The 18,297-nt window shown below is 33.7% G+C and overlaps 1 protein-coding gene across 1 annotated transcript in view; it reads right to left on the reverse strand.

Moving 5' to 3' along the window:
- The window catches only part of CSMD3 (CUB and Sushi multiple domains 3), a 1,293,678-nt gene that overhangs the window by 663,885 nt on the left and 611,496 nt on the right, over positions 1-18,297 (reverse strand). The window contains exon 12 of the mRNA XM_012443291.2: positions 6,519-6,622. Within this exon, the coding sequence (XP_012298714.2) occupies positions 6,519-6,622 (104 nt within the window). The remainder of the gene's footprint in view (positions 1-6,518; positions 6,623-18,297) is intronic.

Raw genomic sequence — 18,297 nt, forward strand, 5'->3', positions numbered from 1 at the left:
TGTTCCATCAATGTCTAGTTTATTGAGGGATTTTTATTTCTGCTTATAAAAAATATCTTTTATTATTAAAAATTTAGAAAATAGATAAAGTAAAAAGTACTTAGAATTCTGCACCAAAAAACAGTCTTTAACAGATTGGATATTTAGCTCATTCTTGCATAACATTTTCATATATATATTTTTATTATACTTTAAGTTCTGGGGTACATGTGCAGATCATGCAGGATTGTTACATAGGTATACACATGCCATGGTGGTTTGCTGCATCCATTACCCCATCACCTACATTAGATATTTCTCCTAATGTTATCCCTCCCCAATACTCCCACCCCTTGCTATCTCTCCCCAGTCCCCCTACCCCCCAACAGGCCCTAGTGTTTGATGTTCCCCTCCCTGTGTCCATGTGTTCTCATTGTTCAACCCCTACTTATGAATGAGAACATGTAGTGTTTGGTTTTCTGTTCTTCTGTCAGTTTGCTGAGAATGATGGTTTCCAGCTTCATCTATGTCCCTGCAAAGGACATTAACTCATTCTTTTTTATGGCCGCATAAGTATTCCATGGTGTATATGTGCCACATTTTCTTTATCCAATGTATCCTTGATGGGCATTTAGGTTGGTTCCAAGTCTTTGGTATTGTAAACAGTGCCTTAATGAACATATGTATGCATGTGTCTTTATAATAGAACAATTTATAATCCTTTGGGTATATACCCAGTAATGGGATTGCTGGGTCATCAAAAAGCTTATCCATCACAATCAAGTTGGCTTCATTACAGGGATGCAAGCCTGGTTCAGCATACTTAAATCTATAAATACAATCCATCACATAAACAGAACCAAAGACAAAAACCACATGACTATCTCAATAGATGCAGAGATCACCTTTGACAAAATTCAACAGCCTTTTATGCTAAAAACTTTCAATAAACTATGTATCAATGGAAGATATATCAAAATAATAAAAGCTTTATATAACAAACCCACAGCCAATATCATATTGAATGGGCAAAAACAAGAAGCATTCCCTGTGAAAACTGGCACTAGACAAGGGAGCCCTCTCTCACCACTCCTATTCAACATAGTATTGGAAGTTCTAGCCAGAGCAATCAGGCAAGAAAAAGAAATAAAGGATATTCAATTAGTAAAATAGAAATTCAAACTGTCTCTATTAACAGATGATTGTATATTTAGAAGATCCCATCATCTCAGCCCAAAATCTCCTTAAGATGATCAGCAACTTCAGCAAAGTCTCAGGATACAAAATCAATGTGCAAAAATGACAAGCATTCCTATATACAAATAACAGACAAACAGAGATCCAAATCATGAATGAACTCCCATTCACAACTGCTACAAAGAGAATAAAATTCTTAGGAATACAACTAACAAGGGGCGTGAAGGATCTCTTCAAGGAGAACTACAAACCACTGCTTAACAAAATAAGAGAGGACACAAACAGATGGAAAAACATTCCATGTTCATGGTTAGGAAGAATCAATATTGTGAAAATGGTTATACTGCCCAAAGTAATTTATAGATTCAATGTTATCCCCATCAAGCTACCATTGACCTTCTTCACAGAACTGGAAAAAAACACCTTAAACATCATAAGAAACCAACAAAGAGCCTGCATAGCCAAGACATTACTAAGCAAAAAGAACAAAGCTAGAAGCATCACACTACCTGACTTCAAACTATACCACAAGACTACAGTAATCAAAACAGCATTGTACTGGTACCAAAACAAAGATATAAATGATGGTAGAGAACAGAGGTCAGAAGTAATACCACACATCTATAACCATCTGATGTTTGACAAACCTGACAAAAACAAGCAATGATGAAAGGATTCCCTGATTAATAAATAGTGTTGGGAAAACTGGCTAGCCATATGCAAAAAGCTGAAACTGGACCCTTTCCTTACACCTTATATAAAAATTAACTCCTGATGTATTAAAGATTTAAACATAAGACCTAACACCATAAAAACCCTAGAAGAAAACCTAGGCAATACCATTCAGGACATAGGCATAGGCAAGGACTTCATGACTAAAACACCAAAAGCAGTGGCAATAAAAGCCAAAATAGACAAATGGGATCTAATTAAATTTCAGGGGTTCTTCACAGCAAAAGAAACAATCATTAGTGTGAACCAGCAACTAACAGAATAGGAAAAAATTTTTGCAAGCTACCCATCTAACAAAGGGCTAATATCCAGAATCTACAAAGAACTAAAACAAATTTACAGAGATTCTGGTATGTTGTTTCTTTATTTTCATTGATTTCACAGAACTTCTTGTTTTCTGCATTAATTTTATTATTTACCCAAGAGTCATTCAGGAGCAGGTTATTCAGTTTCCATATAGTTGTGTGGTTATGAGTAACTATCTTAATCCCAAGTTCTAATTTTATTGCCCTGTGGTCCTTTCTGTTTGTTTTTCCTTCAATTGTCAGGTGTTTCTGTGGGACTGCTGTAGTTTGCTGGGGGATCACTTCAGGCCCTATTCACTTGGTTCACTCCGGCACCTGGAGGTGTCATTCAAGGAGGCTAGAAAACAGCAAAGATGAGTGCCTGCTCCTTCCTCTGGGATCTCTGACCTTGAGGGGCACTGAGCTGATGCCAGTAGGAACGCTCCTGTGTAGGGTGTCTGAGAACCCCTGTTGGAGGGTCTCACCCAGTTGGGTGAGACAAGGGGAGCAGAACTTGTTTAATGAAGCACTTTGACTGTCCCTTGGTGGAAGGGGTGTGCTTTGCTGGAAGGAAAATGAGTTCTCTGGTCTGCCTGGATTCCTCAGAACTTGCAGGAGGAGAAACTAAGTCTGCTGGTTCACAGAGACTGCAGCCACTCCTCCCTCTAGGGACTCAGGCCCAGGAAAATCAGAGTTCTGTCCCTGAGCCCCTGACTGGAGTTCTTGGAATTCCTGCAGGGAGGCCCCACCCGTGAGGAGTGATGGGTCAGGGTCAGGTCTGAAGAGGCACTCTGGCCACAGTCTGCCACAGCTGGTATGTTGGGCTATGGTGGTATACCTCTTGAGAAAAGCCATCCAGCATCTGTGGCTCCAGCAGCAGAACAGCATGGCCTGGAGCTATAGAGATAGCTGCCACCCTTCCCTTGCTCTGGGAATTTAGTGTGTTCAGCATCTATCAGTCCCAGTGTTGGCTGCCAACCCTCTCCCAAGGAGCTCAAATTATACAGCAGTTAGTCAAAGCTGAGGTGCTGGCCACGACTCCCCCTGGGAGCTCTGTAGGCTTAAGTAGATTCTAGCTGAGTGGCTATTGAGAATCTGTGTGGCTCCGTGGTTGGGGCCCTAGGCTCTGGTGCTGTGTGTTCACGAGTGGGATCGTCCAATCTGTGGGCTTCACAGTTCCGTGGGAAAAGCATGGTTTCTCAGGCTGGGTAGCATGTGCACTCACTACCTCCCTTGGCTGTGGAATGGGGAGTCCCCTGCCCCACGTGGCTCTCAGGTGGGCTGCCACACCACAATGCTCTTCCTCTTGTTGGATCATGCCAGCCACCTAGTCAGCTCTGATAACAGAATCTGGATATCTTGATGGCCAGTGCAGGACTCTCACACTGTCGTGGAACTTTTCAATAGGAGCTTCTGACTGCCACTGCTTCTAGTTGGCCATCTTGGCCCTGGCCTAAAGTCTTAATTTTTAGTCCCCAGTGAAGATACAGTTCTCATTGGAAACTTTAAATTTGATGGTGTAGGAACACCCATTATACTTGGTATTCTTTTGAAAAATAATATCTAATAGTCATTCTATGTTATTTATACAATGATTTCTGTCCAAAAAGAATATCAATGCATACATCAGAATTCATGAATATCTTCATAATTTTTCTAACATTAAAACAGAGTAAATAATATGGTTCAAAAACATTTTTTTTTAACGTTAGGGATTGTACAGATCACTGCTAACTCCCAATAAATGTATCCATTTTATATTTAACCAATTCTAACGGTTGCATATTTAAGATAATTTTGACATCTTTTTTCTCAGTTTTACTGGATTACTATAAAGATATATACATACATATATTTATAATATTTCTACTTATAATTGTGTCACACTAATTAGCTCAAAGAGCATTTTTTTTAAGAAAGCGGCAATAGGAGGACATAGCATCTATGATCTTGAATTTCAGTTTAACAAAATGATTTCTAATATTTCATCCCATGCTGAGATATGAAGTTTCTTTTGTGGCAGATATATTATAGAAGCTGCTTTAAAAATATTTTTTAGTCAATTTACTAGTTAGCCTGACTTTTCTTGCTCATGTGTTTAAGAATCTGAATCTAAAATCCAGTTTTCTGTCTTAAGAAGAAAAAAGAAAAGATGTCCCATCAAATACATGTTTTACAATTTTATTTCTAAAAAGCATATGATGGGATTGATCAAACGTATAGAGAGTAATTCTGTGATGTGTGGGGATTAATCACCAAATTTGCCATATATTATTAATATCCAAGAAACTTCAATGTTTATGAGTGTCAGGTAAAGAAACAGATATATTTATTTGGAAAACAATGCATAAATTGATAGAGAAAGCAAACCACATTTTGTCTTATGTCAGGTGTTATGTTAGCTACAGGTCCAGGTAGGCAAAGTGAAGGATCTTAGAAGCTCAAGTGCAAAATGATAAGGGGATGAGTGGCCTCGACGAATCTATGCCCTCTCTAAAGGAGGCAGAAGACAGTCCCAGTCAATTTTTGCCACATGACTATGAAGATCTAGTGTCATCAGTTTTACAAGAAACCATGAATTCAAAATTTTATATGTAATTTTCAGTTCATTAAAACTCTGTATTTGACAAACAATAACAGGAATAAAAAACATAGCTACTAAGAGCAGCTCTGTTGCTGCCATTTTATATATATACAATTTTACGGTATATTGTAAATAAAATATATGTAAATTTATAATATAATGAAATCCAAACTATCAGGTATAAATCTACAAGAAGATTTAGGAGGAACTGTCAATTGTGTCTGGAAAATGTCAGCTCAGTGTGGTGATATGCTTAACAGGCTCAATATATTGCTCAGGTGCAACAAAAATGTTCATCATTTTCAAGAGAGGAAATACTAAGAATAAAGTTACAAAAATGCAAGTAACATAAATGATATGGTTTGGATTTGTGTCCCCATCCAAATCTCATGTCGAGTTGGAGGAGGGACCCGGTGGGAGGTGATTGGATCTTGGGGGTGGATTTCTCTCATGTTGTTCTCATGACAGTAAGTCAGTTCTCATAAGATCTGATGGTTTTAAAATGTGTGGGACTTCCCCCTTTGCTCTCTGTCTTTCTCTCCTGCCACCATGTGAAGAAGGTACTGGCTTCCCCTTTACATTCGGCCGCAATTGTAAGTTTTCTAAGGCCTCCCAGTCATGCTTCCTGTTAAGCCTGTGAAACTGAAAGTAAATTTAACATCTTTTTTCTTAAATTTCCTAGTCTCAGGTAGTTCTCTATAGCAGTTGAAAATGAACTAATAACTGAATATGTAAAGCATGTAGATTACTGACCCATTTGTCCATCACACCTTAAGAAATGCAAAATGGAGCTGTAGTAGGCCAGAGATAGACAACAAAATCATGTTGATCAATGATATCCGTGTTGCAGACAGAGGAGAGAGGCCGTAGGTGAGGTCAAGAGTGCGTGAAGATAGATGAGTAGGTTTTGTTTTTGTTTTGTTTTCTAGAAAAATAAGACTACAGTGCAGTAATATTGGGGCCTATAATATACTATGTGTGACTATGAGGTTAACCCTTGGTTTATTACAGGATTCTGGAATAATATTCCTAGAAGGCCTTCTTGTAAAATTAAAAAGAAAATAAAAGGAAGAGGAAAAAGAGAAAAAAAAGGAAAAGAGAATTAGCTTACCTTTCGTCAATTTAACTTACCTTTACATAGGAAGAAATACACAAACACACATAATAGGGGCATTACCACTAGTCGCTATCTATGCTGATACTATTTTTTTAAAGATTTATATCAGTTGTTCTCAAATTTTATATGCATAAGGATTATCAGTGATTCTGTTAAAATATAGATTGATAAATTCAAATCCTGGAGATGCTGATTCAGTAAGTCGGGGTTGATGGCCTAGAAATCTACATTTTCAAATGTACACCAGATATTTGTTATGCATTCATGATGCAAAAAGACTCTATTTTGAGAAGCATCAGGTTAGATCAACAAGCCCTCACCAGATGTCAAATCTACTGACACCTAATCTTGTACTTCCTAGCCTTTAAAATTGTAAAAAATATATTTCTATTGTTTATAAGTTACCCAGTTTACTGCATTTTGTTAGAGATGCCCAAATGAACTGAGACAAAGTGTCTTAAATCTCACTGAAGAAGCACTAACAGATTCTATGAAAGTTAATAATAATAAGTTATTATGCATCTTCTGCTGATAGTGGGAGAGATCAATGTAAAACATTAATTTGAAGGTAAAATTTTTTTAGTACCCGATAGGCTAAGGAAAAAATGAAACATTGGAAACTTACACTTGGAGCACTGTCCTAGGATCTCCAACTTCGCCACCATCACCAATTGTCAAGGTATCATAGCCAATCTCCAAATCAAATTCTTCAAAATTTATCTGGATAACCTAGCAGTAAATAGAAACATACACCTTAAATATATTGCATTATGTAATAAAAACAACAAAAAAAGCAATGGCAGAAAAACATTAAAAATGAACAGTCTTTCGCCACACACATACACACACGTATACAAGCAGTCCAATTATATATAAATGTATATAATTTCAGAGCATGGAAGCAAGTCGTGTTAGAATATTCTTAAAGTTCAATCATAATATCATTACATGACTTTTACTTGCTGTATTGTATTTTCTGCATTACATTTTAAATTAAATTTCATGGTTTCCGTTTATAGAATACTCTTATTTGAAGAATGATTAAAGCAAATCTACTTTAAGAAGCCTTTATAAAAAGTATATGTAGGTGGAGAGTGGTTTTCCTCTTTCCACACATTTGCATGTATATTTTATAAAGTTAACATATAGAAACAGAGTGCGCTATTTCCATTAAGTAGTAAAGCTTAAAATTTGTTAGAGCTAAACTTGAATCTAGATTGCCAGAATGGTATCAAGTTTATTTTTATGTATCCTTTGGTAACAGAATTCCTCAAATATATTAAAATGAATGGCAAAAATGAGAGGCACACTATACAATGGTATATAATTCAGCATTATATTTTACTAAATTATACTAATGTATTCACATATTGTTTATATACCTATGCAAAAATTCAGATTTAATTAAATTGTAATATTAAATTTAGCTATAATACTTTAAAACTGTAATTGAGAATCAGTACAGAAATTACATAATGTCCTATATATAGTCGTGCTTTGAGCAAAAAATAATTTATAATAAAGTATTATTCATCACCTGATAAAATGAATGTCTGAGGTTACCATATTATGAGAGAATAAATGCAGAAGATATTTCCTTAGTAATATTTATAACTATTTGCTACTTTGTTATTATAAAAATGATTAAAAATAAAGGATTTAATATCCTGGCTTTTTTTTTTGGTATACAATAAAAACAACTTTTGACTACACTTATTACTTGTTTTATAAAATATTTTGATATTTACATTTTTTGGCCAAGTTTAAATATAGCATATGTATAAAAACTTTGAATTATACATTTTAACATGATCATAATTTTAAAAACACATTTATTTGTTTTATTTACATTTAAATATAATTTCCATTAATAATTACCTACCAATACAAATTTAGATTGTTTCCCATTTTCTTTTTGTTTTTTGGGGTACTATAAGTAACGTTGTCATGAGCAATATCAAATATCTTTTGGTTCACATTTTCAAGTATGTCTCTAGGCAATATACTTGCTAGGTAATAACAGCAAAAGTTCGTTTTATAACCTAGTACCATATGGTTTCTAAATTGTTTTACCAATTCAAATGTTCACAATTGTGTGCATTGAATGTATTTATTCCTACCACTCTAGTGAGTGTAAAAAGTTATTTTTTTTTGAATTTTCCTTATTACTGAGTTGCATATCTTTTTATATGTTTATGTATCATTTATATTTCCTTTTCTGTGACACAACTATTTGTGTTTTGGCATTTTTTTTCTTGGACTATTTGTCTACTTGTTATTGTTTGCAAGAATTCTTTTTACTGGTGATTCTGAAAACATTTCATTGTAGCACACTTTGAAAGCAATAATATTTGTAAGACACAAAGGTGAACAGATGCTGCTGCTTGTAATGGAAATTTTATTTTTATTTTTTGCCCAGGACCTTCTCTTCCATAGAGAGAGCTAAAATCAATATCTTAGTTCTACTTGTGGCTCACTCATAGTACACCATTGGACTTGGCTCACTAGTTGAGATCAGCTTTCTATATTATGGGTACTAATCCATTACATTAAATGTGTTGCAATAGCTTCAAGTTCACAGCTTTGTTTTTTCTTTAAAAAAGAAAAACTTCCTTTGTTAGATCATTTGATAAGAAAAAGTTATTAACTTTACCAGAGTAGGACTTGCCTATCTACTCATAAAACAGTAGATAGGCAAGTCTTACTCTGGTAAAAATTATTAATATTAATAACCTAAGCTCATAAAGATGTATCTCCATATCTTTTTGCTTTTGTGAATTGACTTTTACAGAAACTGCAAAGTAGGAATGTGTGGTAGGCAGAATTCTGAAATGTCTTCCACTATTCTACTCCCCTGGTGCAGATAACCTGTATAATACACTCCCTTTCAGTGTAGGGAAGAGCTATGAAGATGATGGATTATCAATTCTATGATTAGGTTATATTATATGGAAATAGTGAAGAAATATTACAAATGTGCAATTAAGGTCTCTAATGAGTTGACTTTAAGTTCATTAAAAGGGAGATTATCCTGAGTGACCTTGACTAATTCAGGGGATTCCCTTTAAAAGAAGGTCTAGAAGTGAGAGATCAAAAAACAAGCTAACAAAAAATCAGAAGAGATGCTCTCCTCTTGGCCTTGAAGATACATACTGCCATGCTGTGGAAAGCATGGAGCAGTGGGTAACCTTTAGGAGATGAGGGCCTAAGTCCTACAACCACAATAATTGAATTCTGCCAACAAGTGAGCTTGGAATAAGCCCTACAGTTTCAAATGAGATCATATTGCTGGCCAATGCTTTGATTTCACCCTGGTATGACCTTGAAAAGAAGAGCCAGGTATCCGTGCTCAGACTTCTTTCCTATGGAAACTGTGAGATAACAACTTTATGTTGCTGCATTTTGCTGATTTTAGGTAATGTTTCATGCAGCAATATAAATTAGCACAGTATTCCTTTTGGTTTTTCCCTACAATATGAATATCCAGTTGTCTCACTACTTTTTATTGAATAAATAGCCCTTCTTTCCCCAATGGTCAGCAAACTTTAGCATATATCACAGTTCTATTTATAAGTATGTTGGATTTTGGATTCTATATCTTGTTTTCTTGATCAGTTTGTATGTACCTGAACTACCACAAATTGGCTTATTATTATTACTGTAAGATAAGAATGAATCTTTTAAGTCAGATACTCCACACACATAATCCTTTTGTTTTTTGGGAGTTTTTTGACTACTCTTGGACAATTTGTCTTTCACATATACACTTGTAAAATTCTTCAAAAGTTGTTTGGGGCTATTTATTGGAATTGCATTGTATAACTAATTTGGTGAGAAATGACATCTTAAGGTATTGAATCTCCCTACACACAAGGCTGACTTATCTTTTTAATTATTTAGATCTCTAAAAGTCTTTTAATAAATTTATATATATATATATACATATATTACATCTTGAAAGTGCTTTTTGTTTTTGAAAATGGTATTTATCTTAATATCTGGAACTTTTTTTGACACATAGAAATGAAATTTAGTTTTTGTACATTGATCTATCTAGCCACTGGATAAAGCTTCCATATTATTTAAAAACATTTGTAAATTATATTTAGTTTTCTACATAGCAACATGTCATCTGTAAATAATATTTTATGTTCTTCTTTTCCAAATTTTGCATTTTTAAAATCCTAACTTCCTTGGTATCTGGTAAAATGTATACTAGAACAGATAACAATTGGCCTCATTAAATTGTATCTCATTTAAGAGGGAATGTTTCCATATTTCATCATTAAGGCTATTAGTAAAGTAGATATACTTGGCAAAACTAAAGCTTTTTTCTCTGGTTGTCCTTGTTGATTTAGTATCAAAATTTTACTGATATCACTAATAAGTTGACAGGTTTACACTCTTTGTTGTACATAAGAGATTCAAGCTTGGGAATAATTTATTCTTGAAAGTTAAACAGAACTGTTCTAAGAAAACATCTAAGTCTCTTTCTGGAGACTGAGGATTGACTCTTTATTGTTTATTTAATATTTTAATAGTTATATAACAACCTGAGCTTTCTGATATTTTTACTCAATTTAGATTAGTTTTATCTTTCTGGAAACATTTCAATGTTATGCAAGTTTTAAAATTCACTATCACAATGTCATTCTCTTTTAGTCTATGCTGGTCTCTACACGTGTCCTGTTTTCTAATAATATTTAGTTGTACATTCTCTTATTTTATTTTTTTAAATGTAGGTAACAAGTATAAGAACATTTACACATTTAATCCCTTATCAGATATATGATTTGCACATATTTTATCCCATTCTGTGAGTTGTTTTCACTCTTCATAATGTTCTTTGATACCCAAAAGTTTTTACATTAATGAAATCCAAGTTATCTATTTTTTTCTTTTGTGATCTATGTTTTTGATGTCATATACATAATTGTATAAATGTTAAAATTCATTGCCAAATCCAAGGTCATTAAAATTTCCCATTGTATTTTCTTCTAAGAGTTTTACAGTTTAAGTTCTTAATTGTAGGTCTTTAGTTTATTTTGAGTTAATTATTGTATATTGTAGGTCTTTAGTTTATTTTGTGTTAATTATTGTATAGGGTAGAAGGATTCAACTTCATTTTTTTGCCTGCGGCTATCCAATTTTCTCAGCACCATATGTTTAAGAGACTACTCATTGACATGAGAGACTACTCATGTCATTCTCCATTGACATGTCTTGGCACCTTTCTAAAAAATTAATTGATAATAGATGTGAGGCTTTATTTCTATGCTGCCTTAGCTTTAGTTTACCTAGAAATATCTTAATTTCTCCTTCATTCTTGTGTGGACAGTTTTGCTAATACATAACTCTTAGTTTACATTTTTGTTTTGTTCTTTCCTTAGAAATGTTATTCTACTGACTTCTGGTCCCCATAGACTTTTTTTAGAAGTCAGCTGTCAGTCTTTTTTGAGGATCTCTAGTATATGAGGAGACACTTCTCTCCTGATGCTTTCAAGATTTTATCTCTACTTTCCAACAATTTGACTATAATATATTTGTGTATGGATCTCTTCGAGTTTATCCTACTTGAAGATTTTTGAACTTCTTGGATGTGTAAATTCTTGTCTTTTCTCAATCTTGGGGAAAATTCTGGTCATAAATATTTTTTCAATTTTTTTTTTTTTTTTTTTTTTTTTTTTTGCTCTTTTCTGTCTTCTTTGTTTTGGACTTCACAATGTATATGTTGGTCCAATGATGTTGGCCAACAGCTCCTTCAGGTTGTTTTCATTCTTTTTTCTTCCCACTCTTCAGATTAGATAATTTCAGTGGTCTTATCTTCAAGTTCACAGATTCTGTCTTCTTTCTGATCAAATCTGCTACTAACCTCCTGTAATTATTTTTTCAATTTCTTATTTTAGCTATTGTACTTTACAGCTCCAAAATTCTATTTGATAGATATAGATAGCTACACAGATAAATAATGAATTTTATTTTATATTTTCAAATAGCTGTAATGTTTATTTTGTATTTTTATTTATTTTTCAATTTTTTCTTTCTAACTTTTATTTTAGCTTCAGAAGGTACATGTGCTGGTTTGTTATATAGGTATATCATATGTCACAGGAGTTTGGCATACATGTTATTGTGGTGAAGTAACTCTTTGATGCCCTGCTGAATTTTGTTGCTAGTATTTTGTAGTGGATTTCTGAAGGTGTGTTTATCAGGGATATTGGCCTGAAGTTTTCTCTTTTATTGTCCTGTCTGCCAGAATGTGCTAACCTTCTTGAATGAGGTAGGGAAGTGTCTCCTCTCAATTTTTTGGAATAGTTTCAGTAGAATTAATACCAGAAGTTCTTATATATCTGGTACATTTTGGTGTATATTCCTCTGACCCTGGATTTAATTTTGCAACTTGTTGCTGGTCTTTTCAAGGTTTCAATTTCTTTCTAGTTCAATCTTGGGAAGTGGAATGTTTATAGGGACTTAGCCACTTGCTCTCAAAAATTCACCACAATCTAGTAAGCTTTATCCCTGGGATGCAAGGTTGTTTGAACATACATGAGTAAATAAACATGAATTATCACAAAGGCAGAACTACAAATGCAAACCAAATGGTCATCTCAATAGATGCAGAAAAGGCTTTTGATAAAGTTCAATATTTTTCTAGGTTTTCTAGTTGGTGTGCATAGAGGTGATTGTTGTAGTCTCTGAAGGTTTTTTTCTGTATTTCTGTAGGGTAGATGGTAATGTTGTTTTATCATTTCATTTCTGACTGTGTTTATCTGGATCATCTGGATCTTCTCTCTTTTTCTTTATTAGTCTAGATAGCAGTCTATCAATCTTATTTATTCTTTAAAAAAAATCAGTTTTTTCATTGAACTTTTGTATTGTTTTTCACATCTCAATTTCATTCAATTCAACTATGATTCTGGGTATTTATTTGCTTCTGCTAGTTTTGAGGTTTGCTTGTTCTTGTTTTTCTAGTTCTTCTACTGTGATGTTATGTTGTTAATTTGAGATCTTTCTAGCTTTTTGATTCTGGCATGTTCTACTACAAGTTTTTCTCTTAACATAGCTTTAGCTGTGAAACAGAGATTCTACTATATCTTTTCTTCTATTAGTTTCAAATAATTACTTGATTCCTGCCTTAATTTCATTATTTACCCCAAAGTCACTCATGAAAAAGTTGTTTCATTTCCATGTAATTCTATGGTTCTGAGAGCTCTTCTTCTTATTGATTTCTATTTGTATTGGGCTGTAATTCAAGAGTGTGGTAGGTATTTCAGTGTGTTTCTTTTTTGTTTTTGTTAAGAACTGTTTTATGACTGATCATGTGGTTGATTTTATAGTATGTGCTATGTGAAGATGAGAATATAGATTCTTTGTTGTTGGATGGAGTGTTCTGTAGGTGTCTGTTATGTCCATTTTGTCAAGTGTCTAGTTCAGGTCGCAAATATCTTTGTTAGTTTTCTGCCTCAATAAATATGTCTTATAATGTCAGTGGGATGTTGAAGTCTTCCATTATTATTGTTTGGTTATCTAAGTCTCTTTGTAGGTTTCTAAGGACTTGTTTTATGAATCTGGGTGTTCCTGTGTTGGGTGCATATAAGGATAGTTTAGTCTTCTTCTAAATCAAACACTTCATTATCATCTAATGCCCTTCTTTGTCACTTTCGATTGTTGTTGGTTTAACATCCCTTTTGTCTGAAATTAGAATAGCAAGCCCTGCCCTTTTTGCTTCTATTCATTTGGTAGATTTTTCTCCATCCCTATACTTTGAAACTACGGATATCATTGGATGTGAGATGATTCTCTTAAGAATAGCACAGAGTTCGGTCTTGCTTCTTCATCCACCTTGCCACTCTGTGCTTTTTAACTGAGGTGTTTAGCCCATTTATGTTTAATGTTAATGTTGATATGTGTAGATTTAAGCCTGTCATTTTATCGTTAGCTGGTTGTTATGCAGACTTGACAGTGTAGTTGCTTTATAAAGTCAATGGTTTATGCAATTAAGTCTGTTGTGATGGCCAGTAAGGTCTCTTATTTCCATGTTTAGCACTACCTTAAGAAACTCTTGGAAGGCAGGTCAGGTGGTAATAAATTCTCTTAGCACTTGTTTATCTGAAAAAGATCTTATTTCTGCTGTGTTTATGAAGCTTAGTTGACGGGATACAAATTTTTTAGTTGGAATTTATTTTCCTTAAGAATGCTGAATACAGGCACCCAATTTCTTTTGGCTCATAGAATTTTCATTGAACATTCTGCCATTTGCCTGATAGTTTCCTTTGACCATAACATACCCCTTCTCTCCACTATATGAAAAAAATTTCTTTCACGTATATGAAAGAAAAAAAGTTCAACCTCGATAGTCATCAGGGATATGTAAATCAAAGCCACAATGAGTGAGCTATGACCTTACATTTCTTACATTGCCTATGATTTAAAAAAAAAAAAAAGATAATTATTGGCAAGGATGTAGAAAAGAGAAAACTTTTGTACACTCTTGGTGAGAATGCAGATTGGGGCAGTTAAAGTGGAAAACAGTGTGGAATTTTCTAAAGAAATTAAAAATAGAATTATCATATGATTTAGCAATGCCTCTTCTGTGTATATAAACCTAAGGGAAATGAAATCACCACTTTATATAGATATCTGCACTCCCATGCTCAATGCCGTATTATTGATAATAGTTGAGATACAGAAACAATCTAAGTGTCCATTAATGAATGAAGACATTATTTTACATATATAATGAAATATTATTTAGCCTCAAACAAGAAAGAGATCCTGCCATTTGCAACAACATGGATAAACATTCATTGGTATTTCATATTTTTATTGAATTATTCCAGATTTAATGTCTGTAAGTGTCTGAACCTGTTTGTTGTTTCTAATGACTCATTTGTGGTGGCTTGCTTCCCTGTGTTTAGCTATATTTGACAGTGAACCCATATATAGTTGAACCTAAGTTTTGAGAATCCTGGGGTCCTCAATTTGATATCATTTCATTAATTTCCTATCATCTGAATCCAAGGGCTATTACCAAGCTGGAGCCAATTTAATATCCTTTGAGTGTCTTAGCTTGATGCTAAATTTTCAAGTTCAGTTTCTTTGTTTCTTGATCCAAGGAGACGAGGCTCAACTCCTAGTCTCTGAATTCCAGAGATTTATTGCCATCTGTCCCACAAAAAATCAAGTTTTTCTCCCATTTCATCTCCTGTTTTTACTTTACCTAATTGTTCTTTATATATATATACACATATGTATATATACATATATATGTATACGTATATGTATATGTGTGTATGTACGATTATACATCTATGTGTGCATCTGTGTGCATCTGCAATTTGTTCATAGTTTTATACATTTCTTTTGTTTCTTTTGTGAACTTATAATGGCATGAAAAGTAATGTGTTTCTTATATTTCAGTGCGAATAACTCTCAAAGTACTACATCTGTCATCCTGCCAAAAGGATAAAGCCCACGATCTACTTCACCCCAAACTATTTCACAACAGATCTATGAGTGCACATTAATTAAAATTAGAGAATGTCTTCTTTTACATGACGTAAAAGACTAATAGGCTAGTGGATACAAACTGGTAAAAATTAGGTGTCTAAAAAATGACCTCTTGATTGATTGTTAGTTCTATGCCAAACTCTTGATATCTATTATTGCATAATCATGTCCTAAAGACTTTGGACATCCATTTAATGGTAGATTTTATTTTGACTAAACTGTAATTGAGACTTATGCATGTATGTATGCAACAATTAGAGTTCTCTCATTTTAAATTAAGTGGTGAATTAATTAGTAACTAACCCATATTATGTTCAAATAAGCACTTTACTGAGTTGTCACTGAAATTTTAGACACTTATAATTCTTGAACAGTTTCAATGACACACAATTACTCAGAGGCTAGAATATTCTAATTGAATTTGTATAATACATTCATTTTAATTTGATTCATTTATGCTTAGTTTTAACATTATTATTGGAATAGTTCACATAAGTAAAATTTGTGCATCAAAAAAATAAAAATCAACTTTGCCTTATTTGAAGCCCTTAATGTAAGTAAGGGATCACAGTAAAACCCCAACATAGTATAATAATATATGGTTAAAAGAAAAATGTCTTTTATAGAATATATAAATAAAACTTGGAAAAACAAAAACAAAATGATAAGAAAACTTTTGTTCATGCTATAATATAATAAGTAACATCAAGAGTCTGATGGAAATGTTTCTTTCTTTATTGATACTTTAATAAAATGAAAGTGACCAAATAGCCATTTTCTACCCATTTAACTTTGTAAAATATAGAAAATCCAATATTAAAAAAGTCAACAAATAGTCATCAGTATAATAAGAATACTTCTTATACATGTTCATTAGGTAGTAGGGCTGAAAAATTTAGTTAGAAAATAAGAAAAAATATTATGTATTTAGTGTAAAAGAATACCATATATTTTACCTGTTTTACTTCTTCCTAATCATTTTTGGATTAAATAAACAAAAACATAAATTGCATTTAGCATATAGGACTAATGAAAGAAAAGGTGGAATAATAAAATACGCTCTTAAAGTATTTAAATAATGCAAAATTTTCTTGATTGTTTTAAACCAAGTAAGCCACTCTCTTGATTTCCAGTGTGGAGTGGTGACTCCAACTTGATTATTTAGTGTTGCTTATTGAGGGTTGCATTAAACCTTTTAATGTACTAATGAAGGCAATTAAAAATAACATAATGCATTTTAACACTGACATTCTGGAAGTAAAAAAGTCAATAGAGAGCATGAAATATTAAATATTTGGTGGATCCATTTCTCGTAAGGCTCAATACATGAGTTTTATAGGATATTTTGTTAAAACTGGTACAGAAGCTATGTGTCATAATTTTCATCCTGTGAATCTTGCACAGATAATTTAAAGCCATAAATTCTACTGTCATATTTTCTGAAGCCATGTAGAAATCACAATTAATTCTCATTCACATTTTTTTTTTTTTTTTGTGCTTCAGGTTCTGGGATACATGTGCAGATCATGCAGGATTATTGCATAGGTAAACACATGGCAATGTAGTTTGCTGCCTCCATCCCCCTGTCACCTACATCTGTTATTTCTCCCCATATTATCCCTCCCCAACCTCCCTACCCCCTAGCTGTCCCTCCCTTGCCTCACCAACAGACCCCAGTGTGTGATGATCTCCTCCCTGTGTCCATGTGTTCTCATTGTTCATCACCTGCCTCTCAGTGAGAAAATGTGGTGTTTGATTTTCTGTTCTTGAGTCAGTTTACTGAAAATGATGGTTTCCAGATTCATCCATGTCCCTGCAAAGGACATGAACTCATAGGTTTTTATGGCTGCATAGTGTTTCATGCTGTATATGTGCCACATTTTCCTTGTCCAGTCTATTGTCGATGGGCATTTGGGTTGGTTCTAGGTCTTTGCTATTGTAAACAGTACCGCTATAGACATACATGTGCATGTGTCTTTATAATAGAATGATTTATAATCCTTTAGGTATATACCCAGTAATGGGATTGCTAGGTCAAATGGAATTTCTATTTCTAGGTCCTTGAGGAAACACCACACTGTCTTCCACAATGGTTCAACTAGTTTACACTCCCAGCAACAGTGAAAAGTGTTCCTATTTCTCCACATCTTCTCCAGCATCTGTTGTCTCCAGATTTTTTAATGATCGCAATTCTAACTGGCATGAGGTGGTATCTCAATGTGGTTTTGATTTGCAATTCTCTAATAATCAGTGATGATGAGCATTTTTTCATATGTTTGCTGGCCTCATATATGTCTTCTTTTGAAAAGTGTCTGCTTATATCCTTTGCCCACTTTTGGATGGGTTTGTTTTTTTCTTGTAAATTTGTTTTAGTTCTTTGTAGATTCTGGATATTAGCCCTTTGTCAGACAGGTAGATTGCAAAACTTTTTTTCCCATTCTGTTGGTTGCCAGTTCACTCTAATGATTGTTTATTTTGCTGTACAGAAGCTCTGGAGTTGAATTAGATCCCATTTGTCTATTTTGGCTTTTGTTGATAATGCTTTTGGTGTTTTAGTCATGAAGTCCTAGCCTATGCCTCTGTCCTGAATGGTTTTGCCTAGGTTGTCTTTTAGGGTTTTTATGGTGTTAGGTCTTATGTTTAAGTCTTTAATCCATCTGGATTAATTTTAGTGTAAGGTGTCAGGAAGGGGTCCAGTTTCTGCTTTCTGTACACTGCTAGCCAGTTTTCCCAACACCATTTATTAAAAAGGGAATTATTTCCCCATTGCATGTTTTTGTCAGGTTTGTAAAAAGATGGTTGTAGATGTGTGGCGTTGCCTCCAGGGCCTCTGCTCTGTTCCATTGGTCTATATCTCTGTTTTGGTACCAGTAACATGCTGTTTTGATTACTGT

Source organism: Aotus nancymaae, unplaced genomic scaffold (genome assembly GCF_030222135.1).
Source record: "Aotus nancymaae isolate 86718 unplaced genomic scaffold, 86718_ANA_hifiasm-v0.15.2.pri h1tg000036l, whole genome shotgun sequence".
NCBI classification, from domain to species: Eukaryota; Metazoa; Chordata; class Mammalia; order Primates; family Aotidae; genus Aotus; species Aotus nancymaae.